Below are 22,860 nucleotides of genomic sequence, written 5' to 3' on the forward strand. Positions count from 1 at the left end.
TGAGGATACTGGCACCAGAAGCAGGAGAGCATAAGAGTTTGCTCAGTGCTGCATTGCTACTAGATGTTGAATAGGCCATCAGGACCCACAGGGACAACAGGAAAGACCCCAGAACAGCTCAGCTGCTCAACTCCAACAGGCTCAAGCCACAAGAATGCCACCCCTAGACTGCAAAGACTGCACCCTCTGAGCTAGAGATAGCAGGCAGAACATCCTCAAGAGGCTGGACAAAATGCCTGCAGCCATGCAGCAATGGACATCAAAGGTGGGCAGGTGAGGGTGCCTGAAGAGTGATCATGTTGGCACATTGTAGCAGGKCTCCTGCCACACAGCCTGAAAACTTAGGAGCTCTGGGAAGGGCTCAAAGAAGAAAAACATCCAGACAGCCTTGGACAGTCTTTCTGACCCTTGAATGAGGAATGGGAGAGAGAAAGTCTGACCAAAAGTGAATGCTTCCAAGCTGGAGGCACTGATGGATGAGAAGGAAAATGCTACAGTCAGTACTACCGAAATTGCATCTGCCACACTGAAAGCACATAGATCCAAGCGTGTCCGTGGAAAGCATGTCCATGTCCAAGCAAGGCCTCTGTCCTGTTACAGTCATCTCTGATGACTCAAGCTGGTGAGACTTCAATTGCTCAGAATGAGCACACTTGCTTTTAACACTGCCGTTGGGAATACAGGACAGACAGTTCTTAAACATCTGCCCATAATGCTTAGGAAGAAAACCTGTTATCAAGGGTGATGTCATCTGTGGGGTGTTTGGTGGCACAAACCACATCAGAGTTTCCACAAGTAATAGATGGTCATTTCCTAGCACACAAAGTCCTGGACCAACACAGGATTCAATACTGGATCTCATCCTGATGGCCAAAGTTAATTGTGGCCCAAAGACTGGGCCACACAAAGATTGTGGCTGGCACACTGTATGTGGTAACAGGTTCTCTGTCTGCAGCCAGACTGTATCATCACCAGCAAACTGGTGCTGGTACATATATCAGTTTTCCAGCACTAGAAAGGCTAAAAGCAATTTTCAGCACAACAGGCCAGGAATGCATATTTAAAGACGCAAGATTAACAAAACACAGATTATTCTCAGATAYCACTGGTTGGCCCCAAACTGTTGTATTGGAAACATGACAAAAATTACCTTGGGGGGAAAAAGAGAAAGGGAAATTCCAATTTCAGTTAAGAAATGGGATTAAGAATAGYGTATTAACACCTAGAGAGAGAGAGAGTGAGGATGGAAAACTGGGAAATGAAACAGTCACTTTAGGTTATATGCAAAAATGTAGTCAACTGAGAAGGAAAACTGAAAGAATCAATGCAAAAATGATTGTCCCTGAGGGCAAGATCAGAAGAAGGCATTTTAATCCCATTAAGAGAAATAACTCCCAATATACTGTATTGCTTGAGGTGAAAATGCATATGCAGGAACATGCTGTGTGCTGAATGTGCTGGACCCTGGTATGCGTATTCTGCAGACCTGAGCCTGTGCCATGGCCGTCTGTCTGGGACAGCAGAAACCTCCAACCAAATGGGAAGATTCCTCCTTTTTCTACCAATGGTTGGAAGTGCCCATCTCCTGGGAAAACCAAACCATGTTTGCTGGGGCAAACAGCAAACCTGCCTGCTGCAGTGCAGACAAACAGGCAGCCTTCGCAGTGTTTCACCTGCCAGTGATGAAGGAGGAGGTGCCTGCTGTGCAGACTGCAGTGACTGGAAGGGAAAACTTGGTGCTGCTGCAGGGACGGAATGGGGCAGCTCTTGCTGAAAAGGATGATTTCCAGGTCAGCAAGCCCTGGTACCTTGCACCTGTGAGCCTGGAAGAAGCTATGGTGGTTAATGGTGAGCAGCCCTCAGGGAAGCTGAGGAGCACTGTGGCTTGGGAAGGTTGCCGGCACCTCCAGTGCTGCAAGGGGCTCACTAGGGCAAGAGACCACCCTCAGAATAGGGAATTAGAGGCTAACAGACACAAACACCCCTCGCCATGACTCCGTGGGTCTTTGCAGATGTGGTTGTCAGCTGTATCATCTGATGTACAACACCTGGGGCCAGGCCTGCATTGGTATGGGAATAACCTCAGGATATTTAACTGCCTGGGCTTGACTAGCCAAGATGCTGTGTATCAGGATCTGATGCTCGCTTGTGGTTGTGTACTCTAGAAAGCAAAGCAAAGGGAGGGCACACCATGGAAGGCAGGGGACATGCCGAGCGGACGGCTATATAATGGTCCTGAATGGTCCTGCCTCTAAGTGTGTGCAGGYGAGCGTGTCCTTAGCTTGTGCGGGCATGGCCGCTGGGTTCCCTGCAGTGTGCCTGACGTGAGGATCTGGCCTGCTTGCACCTCCCCAGGCTGTGGAAGTGATGAGGAAGGCAAATGGAATTCCCTTCCGGAATCACCGAGCTGCCGCGCCAGGAAAGGCAGCCAGCACTTCCATGGAGGAATTCCCCCTAGGGACCTGACTTCCCCCTTCTCTTGCCCTACTGTAGCCAAAGTCTCAGCGGCAGGAAACGAGGTCCCCAAGTCCTCTGTGTGCATGGGCTGAACAGCACGCTGTGCTCGACGTGGAGGTCTTCAGTTGGGGTGACATCAAAAAGGCTTTGCTTTTTGGCCCCCCRCATGGGCTGGGAGGGTGGGAAAAGTGTATTTGGGGCCAATCTACAAGCAGCCAGCATCAGAAAGCCAAACTCAGTGCAGAAGCATGTCCATCACTTTGCATCAGCATGGTGACAACAGCTGGGACTGGTGGGGTCTTGCTGGCCCAAGAGCACAGTCTGGCCGACATTGCTGTGACAGTGATGGGAGATCAGTGATGCTCAGCTGGGGAGGAGGGTTGCACTGAAATGTCTCCCAATTTGTGCACATGAAAGAAGGGAAAATAACCCCCCAAAACCCCAAAGCTGCACAAACTTTTGTAGGTGCCTCTGGCCAGAGCCAGACTCACATCCCAGCATGTCCTGATGAGAAGGAGCCCGGCACAGAGTCCCTACCCTGGCACAATGGGTCCTTAACTTTAACTATGCTCAGCCCTAAGAACCCACTGACGTGTGATGCCAACGGCCTGCACTGGCTGGGGTGACAGCCCAGGCCGTTGGGAGTGCCTGCCAGCATCTGCCTTGACTTAGTCTTAGAAAAATGTCTTTCGTTCATGCCACAACCACCTTTGCTTTCTCATTTCCTGCCTGCGTAGTGATTCATTCAGTGCCGGTGCTTGCTGTGGAATGAGATGCTGTTATTTTACATTTCCACTTGAAAGAAGTCGAGCTCTGCAATAGAAAATTATGGGCTGTGGTTAGTCCCTTTCACTGCTGCAAAGGAGAATCGAACAGAGAGCTGGCCATGCAGCTGCCCTCCCTGCCCCACGGGAAGGGGGTCCTGCACCTGCCCGGCTGCTGCCTGCCACCATTGCTGGCCTGGCAAGCCTCCAGAGGTAGGGCAACTCCTGTCACCCACCAGCACATCCCCAGCAGCTGGCCCCTGGCCATGGGGGACAAGGAGGGGAGAGGAGATGTGGCAGTGCGGTGGGGGAGGACGCCATCAGGAAGAGCTCTGCTCTCAGGCTCCAAAAGCATGCTTGCAGCTGGCCACCTTTTTGGCCACATGATGCTATGGCTGCAGGCTCACTTCTGCCAAAGGGCTCAGCCAGGGGAGCAAGAAGCTTTGGATGCAATGTCCAATGAAAGCCAGAGGGAGCGGTGGATGGAAGGAGCCCTCCACACCAGTGTGGCCAGGAGGACGTAGAGAGGAAAAGCAAGTCTTAGATTTCAGTGTAAGCTGTCTGGGCAGGCACTTCACTGGTCTGTAAATGTCACACTTAAGCCAAGAGCCCCTTGGGCCCTGTTAGCAATAACATCAGTGCCTGGCAGTTAACCGGGATTAGGGAAAGAATTTTGCAAACACTCCTCCATTACAGGGTTTTTTGCATTTTGAGTCAGTCCATAGACTGCGAAACATCAGCCAGCAGTGCCCAGAGCTGCAGGATTGACCCAGCAGGGTTCTCTGCCTCCCTGAGAGACCTCTGTTGCCATGAAATGAGTGCCTGTCTCCCCCATCGGCCACTTCAGCCTCCTCTGGACACCGGTACTCTGAGCTTGCCTTGGGCAGTGGCTGCTGGCAGCTCCAGTTTCTCACAATGGCAGGTCCACATGCTTTGCTGCTGTTTCTGTGCACATCACACAAAGCTCCCAGGCACCTGAGGCTGCTTGATGACCCGTGGCAAGAAACTGGGGCTCTCTCTCCAGGGCTCACCAAGCCAGCCAGGCCAGTATTGCTCGTCTCCCCTACACTCATGCTGCCCACCAGAGGGATCCCAAGACATGGGGAGCGAGGATGGAGCTGGGCAGCCCTGCGGAGCAAATGCCCCTTGGCAGGAGTAGCAGCATCCCTCCACCCTGCTGCTCCCCACCACAAAGGAGGCCCAGGTGAGCAGGAGACACTATGGGTTGAGGAAGGGAGACTGCGAAGCCCATGCCCATGAACATGGGGCAGTCCAGGAGGTGGGGGAGAAGGGATGGCATCTCTCTTCTTCAAAGAATGGGGGCACCCCAGGGTGAGGGTGCCAAGGACTTATGGGTACTGCAGGGTTGGCACCACCTGGGTGGCATTCCTGAGACCTTGACATCTGGCTGTGCCCGGCCTGAAGGGAGACAGTGTGGGAGACAGTGCAGCAGAGGTTCCTCTGAGAGGGCAAACTGGGTTGGAGGGACCCAACAGCTCCTGTGCAATAAAGAAAAGGATCTGTTTCCTGGACACCTCTGATTTAATGAGCTCATGGAGGCCAAGTGATTTAAGGCTGTTGCATACCATTGCCCCATCAGTGTAAACGTGACAGTCCCCTCCACCGTGTTCCCCCAAACAAGGCTCTCCCTAAGAGCCCAGCATGCTTCACCTCAAACCCAAGCCCATGGCCTGGAAAACCTGCTGAGGTTTATCAGGGAGGCAGCGTCCCCTGGGCTCCCCAGCCYGTTCCTCAGCCTTCCCAAGCAGCGAATGACCCCCTCAACTCAGGTCATAGAAGCTTTGGTCATCCTCCACGGTGGCAAGAACATCCTTAAACTGAGAGACGACACGTCCAAAATGAGACCCTTCCCAGAACACCTTCCCGCATCGGGTGCAGCAGTAGAAGTAGGTGAGCTCAGTTTTGTCCAGCACCCCAGGTGGGATGGCAGAGACCTGCAGGGCTGTGCCGTTCACCAGCGTCACAGAGTCCCCAGTGAGGTCTAACTCCTCCAGACACTGGCAGTTTGGGTTGTAAATGGGCTGGGGTGAATTATGGGCCAGTGTGGCAGCATCATAGGATTGGCTCGGCTTCTCTTCAGACCTTGTCAGGTGGCCTGCAGGGACAGGAGACAGCAGATAAATCATGAGCCACTGGTGTGATGAGTGGGATCTGCGCTCAGCACAAGCTCATCCCACATGAACAACCCTTATGATAGGCCTGCCATCCTTGCAGGCAGTATAGGCTAGGCTCTGCCCTGCTCCCCAGGGAGGAGAGTCCTGTAAATATGGGAGAAGGCAACCACAAGCACCCACAAATTTGCCTGCCCTGAGCACGACACCAAGGCAGATGCCTTCTGCTCCCCAGCAGCCTGCCTGGCTTCTGCCACATTCACGCAGCTCTTTTGCTGTGCCTGGGTTGGGGGGGAGAGGGATGCAGGAGCAAAGCCCCTGTGCTGTCCCCTCACTGCCATGTGGGGGCACCTGCAGTGGATGTCACTCTGGATGTGTGGGAGGAAGAACCTTGCTGTGGCCTCAGTTTACCTCACTGTGGGCTGCCAGGACACTGCAAGTGGCACCAGGGCTGGGTAGAGCTTGGTAAGAAATGCTGCACATGAGGAGTGTTGAAACACTGGCAATCGCTGTCTGTGGCGTGCCACTGTGGCTGCAAGGTCCCTATGGCCAGGACTCATTAACAAACCTGCCTTAAGAGCAGTGGGATTAGCCAGGGTCCTGGAGATGTAAATCARTAAATCAACAGGTTATCCTTGCTTGCCCAAGTGTGCTGGGCATTGGGGCTGGCCGTCTCCCTCCCACCACACAACCCCTTGCTCCTGCACTGCACCCCTGGATCAGGGGCACTGCTGTCAACAACCGGGAGCCGTGTCCTGCAGTGGCAGGCAAGGAGTCCCCGTGCACCCGAGCCCTGGCCTGGCCCTCGGCCTGCTGCAGGCTTTCTGCCTGGGGCCAGCGCCTACGTGCCGTGCCGCGGGCTCCCGCCTCGAGCCGACTGACTGCTGCCGTCGCAAACAAACTGCCACGAAACCCATGACATTTTTGGCAGCTCGGTGCAGGTTCTCACTGCTCATGGCCCTGTAACCGGGGCCCGACAGATTCCTGGGATCCGGAAGGCGGAAGCTGTGGGCTCAGTTGACTGTCATCCATCAGGATGTCTGGCAGCAAGTGACACAGGGAGGCAGTCTGCAGTTATTACTCTGGGATGACTCATTTTTGGCAGGGGGAGCTTGTCCTGCCTGGGCATCAATTAGACAACAAAAGGCATCTTGCATCTTTCCAGCGACATCTCTGGGGCTCTCAACCTGCCCCTTGTGAGGATAAGAGGGAGCTTTGTCAGGACTTAGCCTTGCTGGAGGGAAATGAAACCAGCAGTCTTGGCTGGCTCTTCCAGCCGGATCCCAAAGCCTTCAGGAACTGTGCTGTGCCATGAATTATGCCGGGGGGAAGCAAGGTTGAGGCTGGGGACGTGAAGGTCAGGAGGCAGGGTCAGCAGTGGTCCCCAGAAGCCCGTCCACTTGGCCAGGAAGGCCTTGGAGGATGGAGGCTAGGATTCAAACCCCTGGGGAAGCTTTTCAGGAAAACTCCCAGGTTTGGAAACACCAGGACCCCAGACATGCAGTGATGAGCCTCTTTAAAAAAAYACTATGCAGCTGCATGGGGAACTTCAAGCAGAACTGGGTCACCTGCATCACTGCATGGCCTCATGGCAATCAAGGCCTGCCTTGTAACAGCCATCCTGTCCCACTAGCCCCACACCACTGCGAAGAGTCCCACGTGACACAGGCTGCAAGATGCTGCCCGGCCCCCTCGGGTGTGCACAGATCACAAATGACAACCAAAGCCCATGTGCACTAGGGCTGCCCTATAGCCTGCAAGGACTGGGTTATGCTGGCTTCAGTCATGCTGCATCCTTGTCTCACGGCACCCAATTCCCACTCCGCTTGCCTCACTCCCTCCCCATTGAGAATGCACTGGCATTTCCTTCCCCTTCATGGGAGCAATACAGGCTGGAAAATGTGGCCTTAAATCTGATGTTAGACACAAGCAAATGCAAAATCTTTTCATGAGGGAACCTCAAAGCAACAGGAAATCAGTAATCATGGTCGTTCCCAAAGTGTCCAAACTAGTGGGACATGGCCAGCCTCCCCATTCCTGGCAGACAAACAACCACAATCAGTGTCAAAGCTTTAACTGGAGATATTCTTAGTGTCAGTGGCCTGTAGGGTTTTGCAGACCAGCCCTGGACCACCAAGCAACCTGACAGCCATGCAGGTTTGGGGACTGGTCACATAACGTATCAAAAACCAGTCTGAAGCCCGGTCCTACTCGCTGCCCATCAGCAAAATCTGGATTCATCATTGCCGCACTCCAAGCAAGTGTCCCTCAGGAACCCTCAACCTTTCCTTGAAGCTCTGCATCTGTTTGGGACCCTAAAATCCATTCCTGGAGAAAAAACAATGACCTCAGTTTCTCATTTTCTCCAGTTTTTGGCATTTGGTGAAGAACATGGGTAGTTCTCAGAAGATACCTGAGCTGTCCAGAGCGGGGACATCTCAGAAGAAGCCTTGCTCCTTTGGAGATTTCTCAGGGTCCCATGCCAGCAGGCAGCAGGTTCAGGAAAGGGCAACTCCACACATTTGAAAAGCGGCAAAGCTTTTGCTCAGTTTTCTAGGTTGTCTCTCAAGCAAAGCACCAGAGTCATCTGTGCAAGTCTTGGCTTCAGCCGTACTATGGCTCTTCAGTGCTTCTCCTCGTGGCTTTTTCTTGTTGAAGAAGGCTATTTCTGTGCAGAGCTTGGCTTGCTATCTTGTTTTTTTCTAATCCATTTTGGCATAGAAAAAGGCATTAAAAGCAGAGTGCTCCGCTTTCAAGAAAAATCTAGTTAACCAAGTGCTTAGAGAACTACTGCCTGGCTGGTTGTCTTCTCCGGCACGGGCTCTGCAAGACCCTTGCCCGTCCCTTGCTCAGAGCCTGTTTGTGGCTCATCAGCGCTACCAGATGTAGAAAGGCTTGTACACAGCCAGTTCTGGCACCTCTGTGAAAGCCATGCCAGCGGGAGGCACGTTCAGCTGTGCCCCAGGCTGCTCTCAGCATCCCAGGGTGCTCCAGTGCCTGTGTTGGGACTTCTTGATAGTTGATTGAGTCTTGATGCTTTTGCAAGAATGATGGTAATTTGCCCTTTCTTTGGAAACTCTCCATGCATTCGCCATGGTGCAGCCCAGCTGGCCCACAGCAGCACTGACCACAGGTCTTGCTGGTGGGCAAAGCAAACTGTAGACCCTCTCCTTCCCRGTATGTGGAGTGCTAAGTCTCCGCATCCCCCAACTACCCCCTATCCCATCCCCCTGGTAGGTGGCTCGTGAGAAACAGGCAGGCAGGGAGGAAAAGTTCATCTCTTAAAAGCATGGGGAGAGAAAGGCCGTGATATTCACCCAGTGTTTTGCCTTTAGGTTGCACCAGCCCCCTCCTAATTGTGGTGCTTCAAAGGATTGAAAATGCTACATCACTTCAAAGTAACAATTTTTGAATGGGAGCTTGTAAAACTCCTCTCCCCCTGCCCCCCTCCTCCGGCCGAATTCTTTTCATGGCTTTTGAAGATGCCTGTGCTCCCGTTGCAGCACGTCTGAAAAGGCCACTGGGCGCCAGTCGCAGGGTGCCAACCAAGCAAACAGTCTTAAAGGGGGAAAAAAGTCGCTGTGAAAAGGTCAGGTCCTCCACAGCTCTGCAGAAAAAAGTTTTCTTGGGAAGACCATGGAGGGAATGGAGAAAGGGGGGATKTCTTTAAGGAGGGTTTTTTTTTTCCCTCCGCTCCACTTATCCCCTTTTTCCCTTGCTTTCTCCAAGCAGAGTAAATTTGGCTGCCTTATCTGAGTGAGAGAACTAAAACATGAGGTGGCCCCAAGACAGTGCCCACGGAGGCCCTATGCTCCCACAACCACCTGGCATGCATAGCACAGGGTTTTTCTGCAATATGGGGCCCAAAACCACTCTTATCCTGCAAAGCATACCAGCCTCAACACATACACACGTGCACACACATGCACACTCTTCCTAGCTCACGGGACACATGCTAAGCCCTCTCTCACGGTGAACCTCTCACAAGCTTTCCGGCTGTTTCAGGTGTCCTGGCAGGGTAAATCTGCTTTTCCCTGGTCCTGTGGGAAACCACCCCTCGAGCCAGGCCTGCCACAAAACCCATCCCTGGGCAGAGCTCTCCTCGACAGAGCTGCTCCTTCAGCAGTGCTGACATCCCAGCTCAGTCTGACGCTACTCACCAAGCCCAAAAATCACTCGTTAAGTAAGTGATTTGCAGAGCTGAGCAATGACCATGCCTGAGATGGAGCAAAAGGCATGTGTGGGTGTGCGTGTGTGTGTGTGTGAGGCYGAGGGAAGCTGAATATGTTATTACAATGTGCCAGAAGTTTTTAGATCTACAGTTTCAAGAGATCTGTGACCATTCATGCCAAAGGCTGGATTCCCACTGTATCTCTGGAAAGGAGAAATGAAAGCAATTCCTTATCAAATCAATTAGAAACACCTCTTGGGAACTAATAATCCCATTATAAAACATCTTGAAAATAGAAAGGCCTTTTCCCTCTCCCTCACCTCTCCCCCTCTTGCCCGGGTCACCCAAGGATGACGGAGTCCAACAGGCTCTGTGCAAAGAGCTCTTGGAGGCTGAGATCTGCAGACTTTCCAAGCACACTGGGGCATGGCCGAGCAGGTCCCCCTGAAACTGAGCACCCAGGTGTGTTAGTGCTATAGAGCTGCACAGGAACCAAGGAATGATCCTCCTCAAGCTCCTTTCCTTAAACTAGAAACCCTGCTCAGCAAAGCAGAGAGGTCTTCCCACAGCAATCTCCCTTCCGCTCCTTGCAAGTTGTGATATTAGTCTTCCCTCAGCGCATGGCTTCTACTACGTCACACTCTCTCCAGCTCCTCCACACCTGTGCTTGGGTGGGGAAATCAGTGCCCATCATAATAACACACCACACAAACCGCTGCTGTTCCCTTCCAACAGCAACATCTCCATCTGAGTCCTTCCAGCCAAGCACTGGTGTGTCCACAGGAAAGAGAACACTGTAGGACCACAATTCCTCTTATTTCTGGATCAGATTCCTCCTCTGGCTAAGCAAGGCCATCCTTAGCAGAGGGATCCCATCTTTCTGCAGGAGGTGCAAATTCCAGGTGTGCCTGCAGCAGGAGTTCGTCAGTAAGAAACACTGATGGAGGTGGGCCTGAAAGCTAGTAGCTACTGCTCAGGCAGTGGCGAGTCACTTGGGCAAACTGGTTGTCCAGTTTGGGTCCCCAGGAGCCAGAGACAGGCAGTGGGCACCCAGCAGTGACCAGTGGGCTCTCTGACTCCACTGCCCTGCAGCAGCACTGCTCAAGCCTCAGCTCTGTGCAGACAAAGAGAAAGACAAGCCTGGTACAAATGGCACAACGTGGGGGTGCAGGAAGACAGGGAATTCTCTGCAGCTTGACTCCATGCCCAGGAACAAGGAGTAGCAACAAATGATGTCTGTGAGTGGTCTTGTTTTCTACTAGGATCACCCAGACCAGGAGATGCACTTGTCTCCTCTGAAATAGCCTTGCTTCATGCCCAAGCCATGGCCATGTGGCCCAGTGAACCCACAGCTCAGCTCTCCACACAGTCTGCAAGGTGGGGAGCAGCACATGCCTCGTTAGCCTGGGAGAGATCACCTTTCCTTCAACAATGGGTCACCAGCAAAAGGATAGTGGGAAAGACCCACAGCAACGCTGCTCTGCACATCTCATATGCCTTGTGGCACTGCATGGTTCCTGGTGCCCAAAAAGAAGCAGTACCTTAATCCTGGGGAACAAAGAGCCAGTAGTGTGCCCCAAGGTGAGAGCAGCATCCCAGGACCTGCAGCCACAAGCGATCACCTAGGTGTCAGTCCCAGAGAAGCCCTGGGTGTGAACTATARCAGATGGAGAATTGTGATGGGCAACATAACTTGTCCAAAGAGTCCAGATCTGTGGCTGCTGAAGGGTGCAGCTGGGAGGGATGRATGCCCACAGGCAGAGCTGTCGAGCTGGGCATGGTACGGTCTGCCCAGGGTGGGCAGCAGGAATGTGCCACCCTCCCATGACCAAAGAGAGGCCTTTTGGGTTTCGGGGGTTGTATGCAAAGGTCAGTGTGGTGGTGACACCAGTGACCTGGATCCCCTAGAGCCTACACCGATAACACGGAAGTCCTGGGTCAGCTTTACTGGGACAGCCCTGGAAGGCTCTCACTGCGGTACAGAGGGGCACAGGAGGGCCTGAAAAGCCCAGATGGAGCTGGATCAGGACAAACCTAGTTTGAACCTCCCCTTTCTCAGACCACACAGTCCTGACTTGCGTAGGAACAACCYGTCCACACGTGTGTGAGCCCTGGGCAGCCCAGGGGACCTTCCCCTAGGGGTTTCAGCGACAGGGGTCTTAATGGATAATCCGAGCTCTCTTGGAGGAGCCAGGTATTTCTACATAGTCCTGCTCTCATGCCCCATTTCTAGCACAAGTCCCTCTGTGTCACCCAAATTGAGATTCAGGCACGAGGCCTTGAGGTGAAGAGCAGGGTGTTTGCCCCGGCTGGCTCACACGAGGAACCTCGCGCTCACCTCCTCAGCTTCCCAGTGGGAACCAGAGCCTCCTGCCAAGTCCTGAGAGGCGCTGAGACCTGGCAGCGCTTGTGCAAGCCGGGCCCCTTCTCACAGCCTTGCAGCCGCACCCAGCTGTCATCGCAACCACTTTGYGCGCGCACGCACACACACACACAGGAGATTTGTCCATAATTAGGCAATTAAGGATTAGGTGTTTTGGAGAAAGCGCACATCGTAAAGACTTTGCACAAGTCTGAAAGCAGACCTGGGAGCATTCTTGGAGTACAAAGGTGCATGGGAAACCTTGCCGTGGTGAGAGATTGAACTTGATAAGAGGAGTTACGAGCCTGAGAAACACACTCGATTGCAGGGCACTGAAGATGCCTGGTTATCTTTTCCTTCTAGATAAGTCAGATAAGCAGAGGACAAAGGACTTGGGATTATGCAACCTGGGCTGCATTAGCCGGGCCAAGTTCTTAAGAACTTTTTGGGTGAGCAGGCGTAGAAGGGAGGATGAGCTTGCTCAAAGCAACAGGCCAGGTTAAGTTGCTACAATCTTTTTTTGCTTCCCATTCTGGGAGAAAATCCTGCTGGATCCTGTGCCCCAAAGCTGGAAAGAGCAATGTTTTCTGTGGCTTTGACACACACACAGCTGACATGCCTCTAGCTTCTTCCTGGGGTGCTTTTGGCGTGACACTGGTGTCAGCAGGTACATACACAACTCTGCAAACCCACAGCCCTGAAAATGTCACTCGGTTCACAGCCCAGCAGTGTTTTTTCACATGAGCAAACAAAATTCTTCTGAACAGGCGGAGCTGGCAGGCCCCGAACCCAGTCATGCTTGGGAGCTATTTCTGGCCAGTCTCACTGCTGCAGCCTTCATTCCCAGCCCTGTGCAGCAGCACAGCAGCCCCCATCCCTGTCCCTTGCAGAGGCAGAGGGGAGAAAGCCACATTGCCCCATTGCGCCCTGGGGTGAAGAGAGCCTAAAAACACTGGTTCCCCATTCTGAGGAAGAAGGTGTCCAGGGAGGGCAGGGAAACCCTTGAGTCCGTAGATGTAGAACCTTGAGGACCTGCCCCTTCCCCAGCCATTGGGGCTGTGCCTGAGAGGCCCAAGCACTGTGGACAGCTGACTGCAGGCAAGCAACCCCCTGGCTTGCTGGGAGGCTGGGGAACCTAGAGAAGTGTGCAGAGCAGCCTGAAGTATTCAGGATGTGCTGGTCTCCCCTGCATGCCTGGCCCTGTGCTAGCCTGGTCCTACGGCCAAGGCACTGGAGATGTGTGGGTTGCACTGTGGGTGTGAGAGCCATTGTGGGACAGCACGAGGATTGCCCGCCCTTGCCCACGTGGCAGTAAGACCGGTCTGATGCTCATGGCAAAGTCAAATGCTGTAGATAGGGAAGCAGGGCAGGAAAAAAACTGCATCTAGCATCAAGGCTTTGGACACAGCGTGGCCTCCTCCAGCTGTGGGTCAGAGTCCATGACTGAGGAAAATCCTGGTGTGATGGAAGAAGGGGACAGAAGCTCTGCATCTTACTAGCATCAGCCTGGGCTTGGATTTGCTGCAAAGCTCTCCCAGCTCGCTCACTGCCATCTTGCAGCTCTTCCTCCTGCCTCCTTGCACACTGCCTCCACATGCATCCCCCACCGGGGTTTCACCCGGGCTCAGCCACAGAGCTGTGCAGCGCAGTCTCCTGAGTGAAGCTGAGGAGCAGGAAGGGAAAGAAACAGAGTCACTGCTCCAGGCCAGTGAGTAGGAAATGTGCCATGAGAAAGGCACAAAGTGGCAACTCGGCCAGCCTGCCCTGCCGCTGCTCCAAGTGCCCTGCCAACCCCACGCCATCCTGTCACACAGCATGGGGACTTCCCGGTTACCACGACTGCTCCTCCAAAAGGTCGCGGGGCTCCCCAGGGTTTATCCTGCAGCTGCAGGATGCAAAGTTTGAGGAGAATAAAAATAGCGTGGAAGGGGAGAGGACACAGAAAATGCTAGGGGTTGCTGGGTTGCTACAGGAGTGGGAGCAGAGTGGGGAGTTCTGGACCAAGAATCCCCTATTTCTCTCCCCTCCATCCTCAGCAATGCAGGTGGATGCAAAAGAAACATCCTGCTGAATGCAGGGGGCAGGAGGACACCAGCACCAGCTGAGTTTTCCAGCAGTATCTATCTGGACTGCAGTGTGCTGTGAYGACTCCACTGCCCACAACAGCCAGCCAGCATTCCTTGGGTCTCCAGCCCCAACAAGGAGGCTTCTCAGCTTCCTTGGGCTCCTGGCAGGCCCTGTTCTCTCTGTGCTCCCATTCCTATAGCAGGATCCTCTGTGAAATGCCGGCAGCAAAGTGGGATTGATTGAGACTGCAACCATTGCCTTGCTGACCATGCCAGCTCTTGAATCATGCTTGGGTCCGAGCACGCTGCCAGCCTCAAGTCCGGGAGCCCCAGAGTCGTGCTGCTCCAAGTGCAGTTCAGCTCACCTCTGTGCCAGGCACGGATCCCAGCCCACCAGCCTCCRTGGCCCCTGGGAGCACCACTGTGATGGTCCAAGCAGGGTGTTGCGCTCAGGAGAGACATCCATGATGTCCTGTGCTTGTTGATCTCAAATACCAGCATGGGCATGTGAGCAACCAGCTGATGGCTGGTCATATAGGACCCCCAAGTCCAGCCCAGCTTGCCCATCTTTGCCACACTTCGGGCTTCCCAAGATGCTGTGTTGGTCTCTCCAAGCATCCCTGTTGCTGTATCTGAAGCCTCTGCTTCTCTCTAACTTGGAGCGGTGGAGGGAGGCCCTGCCAGCAAAGAAACATCATGGATGTAGCAAGAGCAACAGTTTCTCAGGCCAGTGAAGGCCAGAAGGATTAGTTTGCTCGGACCTGCCATTCCTGCACCATGGGTGAGGTAAAGCAGGTTTTTAAGGCAGACGATGGTCAGAGGCCATACAAGGATGATGCTGCAGGGCTGSACGAGGCTTGTGATTTCTCCCTGTATAGCATCCAGCCACCATCACTTCTTCCGTCATGTGGCAGGGAGACAYGGACACACTCAAGTGCCCGATGAGGATCAGACAAGCCTGCTGGTTAGCAGCACAGCTCAGGAAAGAGCAAGAACAGCTGTTTTGTGTTTTGCAAAATGTTTCAAATGGAAAGGGGTGATTTTATGATGAAAGAAGCATTTTCTGTTAGGCATATCCTAACCAGATCTAATGTGATACATCCTTGTCTTTCTTAGGAACCAGACTTCATTTGGCAGAGCATCACCCAAGCACCAGTTTTTACCACACCGACTAAGCAAGAAGCTTCCCCTGGCCAGACTAGAGCCCTGTGACACAACCAGTCCACCTGGGTCACTTAGGAGCCTGCAATTTGCCAACAGCTTCCATTATGATCACATCTTGCAGGTGCCACATGGTGACCAAAAGCACTGTCACCTCTCTCTGTCCCTCTCCTCTGCCTGCTCTAGGCATGTGAGCCCCCTAAAGAAAGCTGCTCAGAGCACTCCGCTGGAAAAAGGGCATTACAGGGCAAAACTGTCTGGACTTGAAGCAATTTCCAACACTTCCATCAAAGCCCTCATGCAAGAAAAATGGGGCTGTGTCAGGAAAAATGTACCCTAAAACCTGGGAAAGACCTACGTTCAAATTCAAGTGAGTTATTACAGGATGAATAATTTGCCTTTCATCACTTGGAAGCATTGTCATAAAGATCTGGGAGCCAAAGAGAGTGGCACTGACCCAGGTTTTGCTGCAATGAACTCCAAAATGTAAGCAGCTCTCATTCTCTGCAACTCCAGGCCCTGACTCCAAGAACACCTGAGGAGCTACAGACTTATTTATATCAAAGGATTCTCCGGCAGAAATAGTTCCCATGCACGGCTGGTGGGTGTCCCAACATCCTTGGCTCCATCTGCCCCTGCTCAGATGCTGCTTGCTTCTCCTCAAAGAGGTGAAACCACATAGGAGGAGGCTTTCTCTGCTTGCCTGGGGAATGGGGTGGGATGGGTGGAAGGAGCATTTTCCTCCTAAGGAACTGGGTGCTGGACAACCAGCATCATCTGACCAGTCTTGAGGAGCTTAATCCATTGTTCAGCAGGGGACTTCACAGGCAAATCCCTAGGAGGGTTTTGCTTTGGGACAGGTATTACTTGCCTAGCTGTGGCCATCTACCCAGCCCACATGCTCCCTGGCACAGACACAACTCAATTCACATGGGTTAACCTATATTTTAKAACTCTGTTGCAGCAAAACACCAAAACACCTGCCCCTGGCTTGGTGAGATCAGTCCTGTTGCAATGTGTGTGCTGGTGGGTTGCTGAGATGCAGCCTAGCCAGGTCTGGCATGTAGGCAGGGAAGAAATGATGGGAATAAAGTGCTGAGATTTAGGAGGATGCAGCACCTCTCGGTGCTCTCTTGCCAACCCTGGTTGTCCTTCTGGGAGCTGCTTTGGTGAAACAAAGGGTCCTGACCCTGTCACTGGAGGACGCTGAGACATTTTCTGTCTTGACCTCTCCATGTCTAAGGACACACCTTGGTAACATCTCACCCAGCGTAGTAGGCATGTGGCTCAAACCTGGCCCAGCAGACTGGTATCCTTCCCTTGGTGGAGGCTGCATCCTTCTATCACACGGGAAGCAGGGCTGGAGTGGGACCCAGCAAGAGGCAGAGGAAGAAGAGGGACCTTATGGCACACGGGGAGTACAGGGGTTTTGCAGATATGGTGCAAAGGACAGAGAAGTGAGGGGGCCCCGTAAAAGCATGTGCGGAGGAGCATAGGGGCGTCAACTGAAGGATGACGTGTGAGACACCCCCAGTTCCATCATCTCCATACAGAGGGGGAAGGGGAAACCGCTCACATGGCTGAACATAAACCACAACATTTCTATTTCCCATACTCTAAAACTGGCTGAACAGGCCAGGCTGGTCTCTGGGTACATATAAACAGTGAGTGCCCTCACAGGAGAAACCACTGGGAGGATGCCCTGGCCTTTCGGAAAGCACAGTGCTCCCAGCTGCCAGCACCATGGGAAAAGCCACCCCACCATGTCCCTCCATCCCACAGAGCCACACGTGCTGTTCCTAGCAAAGCCACAGCCTCCTAGGAGCGCTTTGCAGTCAGCGATCCCAAAGCATGTTGCGCTGGTCCTGCCTGTCCCCTGTCACAGAGATGAGGAAACACAGGCACGAGGCAGTCAGTGATGTGCTTACTGTTGAGAGAACCCGGGCTCAGGAACGGTGGCAGAAAGAGTGCATGCTTCCGTCCCAGCGCACCCAGCCGCACACACCTCCGTGCATACGGCATGTCTATGGCATCACCACCAAAATGTGGCTCCCTCCAGGGAGAAGCGCAAAAGTGTAAACACCAGTGCTGCGGAGCAGCTTGGGGCAGGGAGTGGAGGAGGCCTTTCCCAACGGAGCCTGCAAGAACTTCTCTGGGCAGGCAGCACTTACTCACTCCTCCTGCAACCTGACCTAGTTTAACAGTGATTGTGCAGGTGAGAAAGGGATCATGTCATGCATTAGCAAACACTAACAGCAAGGAGGCATTTCACAGCTGAAGATTAGTTTCCCAAGTCAGGTAGCAATGGCCTTAGGCTGTCACTTGGGCCACTGCTGGCATTTCACCTACCCAAAACATCCCAGGTCCAGGCAATCACATGCAAAACCCGGCAGAGCTTCTTGCAAAGCARATCAGCACTTTCAGGTGGGACTGCCAGGAGGAAAGAGCTGGGAGGCTGTACTTGGACATGCACAAGCTTAACCCTGGCACAAAGTTACAATAGCAGCAGGTTGGGGTGGGGGGGACSCCCATTCCCCATTTGAGAGACTCAGCCTGAGCTGGGAAGGTCCCATTCTGCCCTGGAGACTGGGACCAGAGCCTGTGTGTCTCTTGCCTGAGGTTGGGCTCTCCAAAGGGGGTTAGGAGACTCTCCCATCCCACCTCATCCATCTCCACTGCGTGGAGGTATCCTCATTCCATCGGAAACTCTGTCCCTCGTTTGTATCTCCCAGAGGCACGATCTTGGGAAGGAAGAGCCCAAATTACTCACTGGCAGGAAAAGACCATAGAGAACACCCAAGAGCAGTCAGTGCAAAATCCTAGAGAGATGAGAGCACATGGGCATCTGAGAAGGGGTACACTGCAGCCAGAGGTGACACAGCCCTCGGCTTGCTGCTTTCCCCAGCCTCCAGAGAGACCTGGAGCGTACGAGACCAAGAAATACTATGGGGAAAAAGAAAACATTAGARTGTCACTCCCCTCCCAGTAAGTAGGGCTGGATTCACAGCTGCTGAGCACCAGTGTTCATAGCCTTTGTCCTACGCTGGTCCTGGACAGGGACTGGGGGAAATGTATGGTGCTTTACAAGTCACGAGCTGCTCTCTGGGCCGTGCAGCAGAGTGGAGCCTGCCACGGGGCAGTGACTCCCAGCTGGGGAGTGAGATCCTAAGAGGCAGGTGCCTGACCACTGCACCATTGGAGCCATTGGCCCCCACTCTCTTACTTGCATCATCCTCTGCCGTTGAGTGTCTGCTGCCCTCCATCAGCTGCCTCATCCTCTCTTTGGAGATCTTCAGGTACTTGTCGCAGTTGCACACCTGGTGAAAGAGAGGGGGCAAGGTCAGTGAGACGACAGCCACGCTTCCAAGATATCTCTGCGCCCAGGAGAGCATCACCGCACAGGGAAACTGAGACAAGGCCTGTCCTACTACATACTGGGTGGCAGAGGGGGAGCAGATGCAGACTTTTGGGTCCGCAGCTCTATACTTGGTCACAAAATCCTGCTTCCCAGAAAGACTCCATCTTTACAGCRCTTAGCCACATCCATCAGTGGTTCCTTTCCGTGAACACCTGGAGCAGTGCCTGGGACTGGCTCATGTTCTGGGCCACAAGAAGCACCTATGAAGGATCTGTTGGGATCCATGYGGTGTGAAGGATGGGCCTTTGCAGCCAGCAAAGGCAGAAGGTGACTTCTGGGCTCATGATGGGGCAGCTCTGCGGCAGAGGCTGCCCCAGCACCCTGTGGTGCCCAGGCACCCAAGGGGGCACCAGAGGAGGTAGGTGCCCTAGTAGACGCAGCTCCTGCCCCCAGCTGAACCCTAGGGCAAAGTCGAGCCCAGCCTCTGGTATAAATGCTCCTGCAAAGAACAATGTTATCAGAGAGACCTGTTAAAAGCCCATAATAGAGCTATTCATTAGAAGCCCAGAAGTGAACACAGAAAATTCAGAGGAGCATTTGAGATTTAGCCCCCTCCCAGCAATGAAGGCTTTTAGCTTTTCATGCCTGGCAACCGCATCAGGGCAGCAGATAAACCCACTGCCCCCTTCCTCCCTGGCGTTTCTCACTCAGACCAGCCCCTGTATAATGCCATAAAATGCCAGAAACAGAGGCTGGCCTAAAGTGTCAAAAAGAGTTTGGGCCACAGCTTCAAAACTTGTTCTCTCTTGTCCCATAAGACCTGCTGAGACTGCAGGGTATGCCGAAGGGGCAAGCCAGGGTCTCAGCAGGCAGAGGCTGCTCCACTGGGTCCATCTCTTATGTAGCACCAGTAACACAGACAAACACGTTTTCTAAACTGACTCTTGGTCTGGGAAATGCCCCTTCAGAGCTCTCCAAGTGGCCTGAGTTCCTGCAAGTGCCCTTAGGGAACCACCAGGTACAGAGCTCCTGAAAACACCGTCCAGAAAGAAACACCCAGAGCAAGGTTTCTTGAGCTGAAATCAGGATGCAGCCACTAGCCAGATGTGCTCACCCAGAAGCAATTAGCATTAAACCTTCCCTGGACAGGGTCCTAACCTGTGAATTTCAGYAAGCTCCACCTCACAGCCTTGCTCTTCTCTTACCCTCCCAGTCTGGAAGAAAGTATTTTAAGGGAGTGGAAACTACCAGGCAGACTCAAGCCAATTCCTGGAATGTGCTACAACACCTTTAGCTTGTTATTTGTTTTAAGGGACTGATTTTTGCTTGTGGAGCATTTTGAACATGCTGCACCCAAAGAAAGCAGTGAGGCAGGTGCATAACTTCACCAACCAGAACAAGTTGCCTGCCTCGGGGTTTGCTCCAAAGCCTGTTGAAACCAGAAAGTCTTTCCATTGACTGAACGGGCATYGGAGCAGCCCTCCAGCAGCTCTGTGTCTGCGGCATGCTAGCTGGAGTGCCGGGGTCATGGAGTGGCACAAAGATGCCCCTTCTTCCCACTCAGCTGCATAAAAGAGGGAGGTGGAAGGATGATTTGTTTCAAAATAAGCTTTCCATGRTGTCCCGCTCTTTCTGTTCCCCAAGAGATATTTCCACCCCCAACCCATGCAGTGGCTGCAAAAGCAGCGCACAGTCCCCAGCCTGGGCATGATTTTAACCATGAAAAGATGCCAGGGCTCCACTCCCTGAAGCTGCACTGCAGGCAGAGTCTGAGACGAGTGTGAGGGAAAGCCTTGTGGCAGCAAGGCCATTGGGGCCAAGAGCTGTTCGGGGAACTCGTTTTCCAGGCAGCTCAGCAAAGGCGTCTGAGTYGCAGCCACTTCCTCCCAGCCCTCCGCGGTGGCTCCGCAGAGCACCGCATGGCCTGAATTCRGCAAAGCAAAACCTCCCTCCTCAGCATTCGATCAGATGAGCTGGCCTCCAGCTCCCACCAAGACCTGCTGCCTTCCCTGCTGAATGGGAAAGCGAGGGTGAACTGGGCCACTGAGCACGGCAGCGGGAGCACGCCCCAAGCCCTCTTGCTTCTTGGCAGAAGGAAAGCTGCTCTGCTATGGAAAAATCCTTCCGATTCCCACAGTGTCTGTTGCCCCCCTGCCCTGCCTCCAGCTGGGCCTGCCAGGAACAGAGGAAGAGGAGGAGGTTGAGTTCCTGGCTGAAGGCAGTAGCCAAAATCCCACTGCCTTGGCCACCAATGAGAAAGACCTCAGTAGATGCAGCTCTGGATATCGCACTGTCACAACCCATGGCTACTTTGTGCTCAAAGCCTAAATCCACTGCTCTGACACTGACAGAGAAATGCCTCAGACAGACACACACACAGATGGACAAGGCACAATCCTGAAACAACCCAAATGACTTGGAAGTCTTTGCACCACTTTTAAAAGTGAATTTCATCAAAACCCCCCTCAATTTTACAGCGCAGGGCATCAAATACAATTTGGGCGCTTGCATACTGCTCCTGATCTCTATTTTTTTTTTTCCTTTTCTTTACTCACACTGTGAAAAACCTCAGCAAATGCTCAGGACAAATGCTGAGGGTGTCCAGGGTCACCTGTGGGAGCAGGACCTGGGCCTACCTCTGCGAGCCCCCTCTTCCTGGGAATGTCCCAAGCCCTCCCTGTGCAGCCCTGAAACAGTCCTCCTCCACTCACGCATTAAAAAAGAGGTACCCAGAGGAAGTGAAACTGCATGAAACCCCAGGAAAGCAGAAAGAAGATCTTATTTGAGAGAACCTGAATTTTCGGAGGGGCCAGATCAGCATTTCAAGTTAATAAAGGAGATATCACTTTTAGTTTCACTGAGAACATCACATGAGGGAGGGTTACATTATAACCTAAGGAGGTTACCTGATACAATCTCATCTGATCTTCTCAGCATTTAACTGCCTGAAATAACAAAGACTGGAGATATTGCCGGCTCACTTTCACACATCTGCCTCTTGCCTTTCCACTCCTTCTCCCTGGCTCCACTTTGCACGGGCTCACAAATTCAGCCACCTTGGTGTGACCAACCCATCAGCTGGACAGGCAGGGCCTATTTATGCTCCCTCCTGAAAGACGGCTGTGAAAAAGGGAAGAGGAACACAATTGAATTCAGGGATGTGCAGGGAAGAGAGACCAAGTCTTTCCTTTTGGCCAAACATCACCCTCAACCCCAGGAGTCCTGGGGCTCTGCACAGACCCTGACGCGGCTGCACAGCAGAGCCATGCTCTGTCCCCTGCCAGCTCTGATTTCAGAGCTCATATTGATGCTGTGGGATGGTCAGAGGTCTCAGGGCTTGAGGAAGTCCCAGCCTGTAAAGGCCAGAGATGCAGCCCTCCAGGCAGATTGCACTTCTGAAATGCCAGGAGTCCTGCTGCATCCTCTTTTCTCTTTTCAGAGAATTTTAACTATGCCTCCCAAAGGCTCATCCTCAAGCTGCTTGTGGCTTTCAGGGTGCTGGGTGGACAGGTGCATTTGCTCTGTCCTCCTTCATCTGTGTTCCTGATGGAGGCTGACAGTCGCTCCTTCCCTCCAAGAGCAGAGCAGAAGTTTGCGTGGAGATCCCACAGCCTCCCCAAGCAGCCATGGGACTTTTCCTCTTTTTTGGCCCAGGCAAGCCACCTTCTAGTGCTGCAGCCCAGGCTGAACTGAAGGCTGCTGCCTTCCCCAAGGTGATATTCCCATGTTACACTGGAAAATGAACGGAGCAAACAGCATTGCTGCCTCGCGAGCCACCTGAAGTCCTCGTGTGGCTCACGAGGTGCCTTGTGCAATTTGTGGGATTGCAGTGCACAGCCAAGAGTGAACAGGCCCTGGTGGTTGCAGCTTCCCTCCTGATAATGCAAGCAGGTCCCAGAGATTCGTGCCAAGGTTTGTTCGAATAGGTCTCACTACTGGTGGGATGGTGACAACAGGATAGCAAATCTAGCTAACCTGAGGGAAAGGAAGGGATCAAGGGAGGCTGCAAGCCAGAAAGCAGCATTTAGCCTGTGTGTGGGAGGCACACAGGGACGGCAGCAGGGATGTGGGAGGTGTGGACAGGTACAAGGAGGGGAGAAGGGATGGGAGACCTTACCTCCTGGGCATGGTTCAGCACGCAACAGCTGTTCCAGCATGTTGGCAACTGCCCAAAGAGGCTCTGGACCACAAGGCCCTCAAGCTTCCACCCCAACATGGACATAGCTGGAGCCCACAGGGCAAATGGCATCTGCTTCCCCATTCATCCCTGCTGGGGAAGTATGCATGGACAGCCCACAAAAATCCACCTCAATAGCCAGTCTTGGCATTTTTAAGCATGATGTCTCCATGCACACTTCCCCAGCAGGGATGAATGGGGAAGCAGATGGG

General features: G+C 53.2%; 1 protein-coding gene across 5 annotated transcripts in view; it reads right to left on the reverse strand.

Moving 5' to 3' along the window:
• Positions 1-4,828: 4,828 nt before the first annotated feature.
• Positions 4,829-22,860, reverse strand: part of EXD3 (exonuclease 3'-5' domain containing 3) — a 334,835-nt gene continuing 316,803 nt past the window's right edge. For 4 of the 5 annotated variants that reach the window (XM_026073353.1, XM_026073352.1, XM_026073355.1 and 1 more), the window contains 2 exons: positions 18,337-18,430; positions 4,829-5,337 (listed from right to left, as the gene is read on the reverse strand). In XM_026073353.1, the coding sequence (XP_025929138.1) occupies positions 5,003-5,337; positions 18,337-18,430 (429 nt within the window). In that variant the 3' untranslated portion in view covers positions 4,829-5,002. Of the gene's footprint in view, positions 5,338-14,563; positions 14,630-18,336; positions 18,431-22,860 lie in introns of those variants that run through there. The other variant, XM_026073356.1, reaches the window with a different exon arrangement.

The sequence above is a fragment of the Apteryx rowi genome, unplaced genomic scaffold (assembly GCF_003343035.1).
Source record: "Apteryx rowi isolate R43461 unplaced genomic scaffold, aptRow1 scaffold_367, whole genome shotgun sequence".
Taxonomy (NCBI): Eukaryota; Metazoa; Chordata; class Aves; order Apterygiformes; family Apterygidae; genus Apteryx; species Apteryx rowi.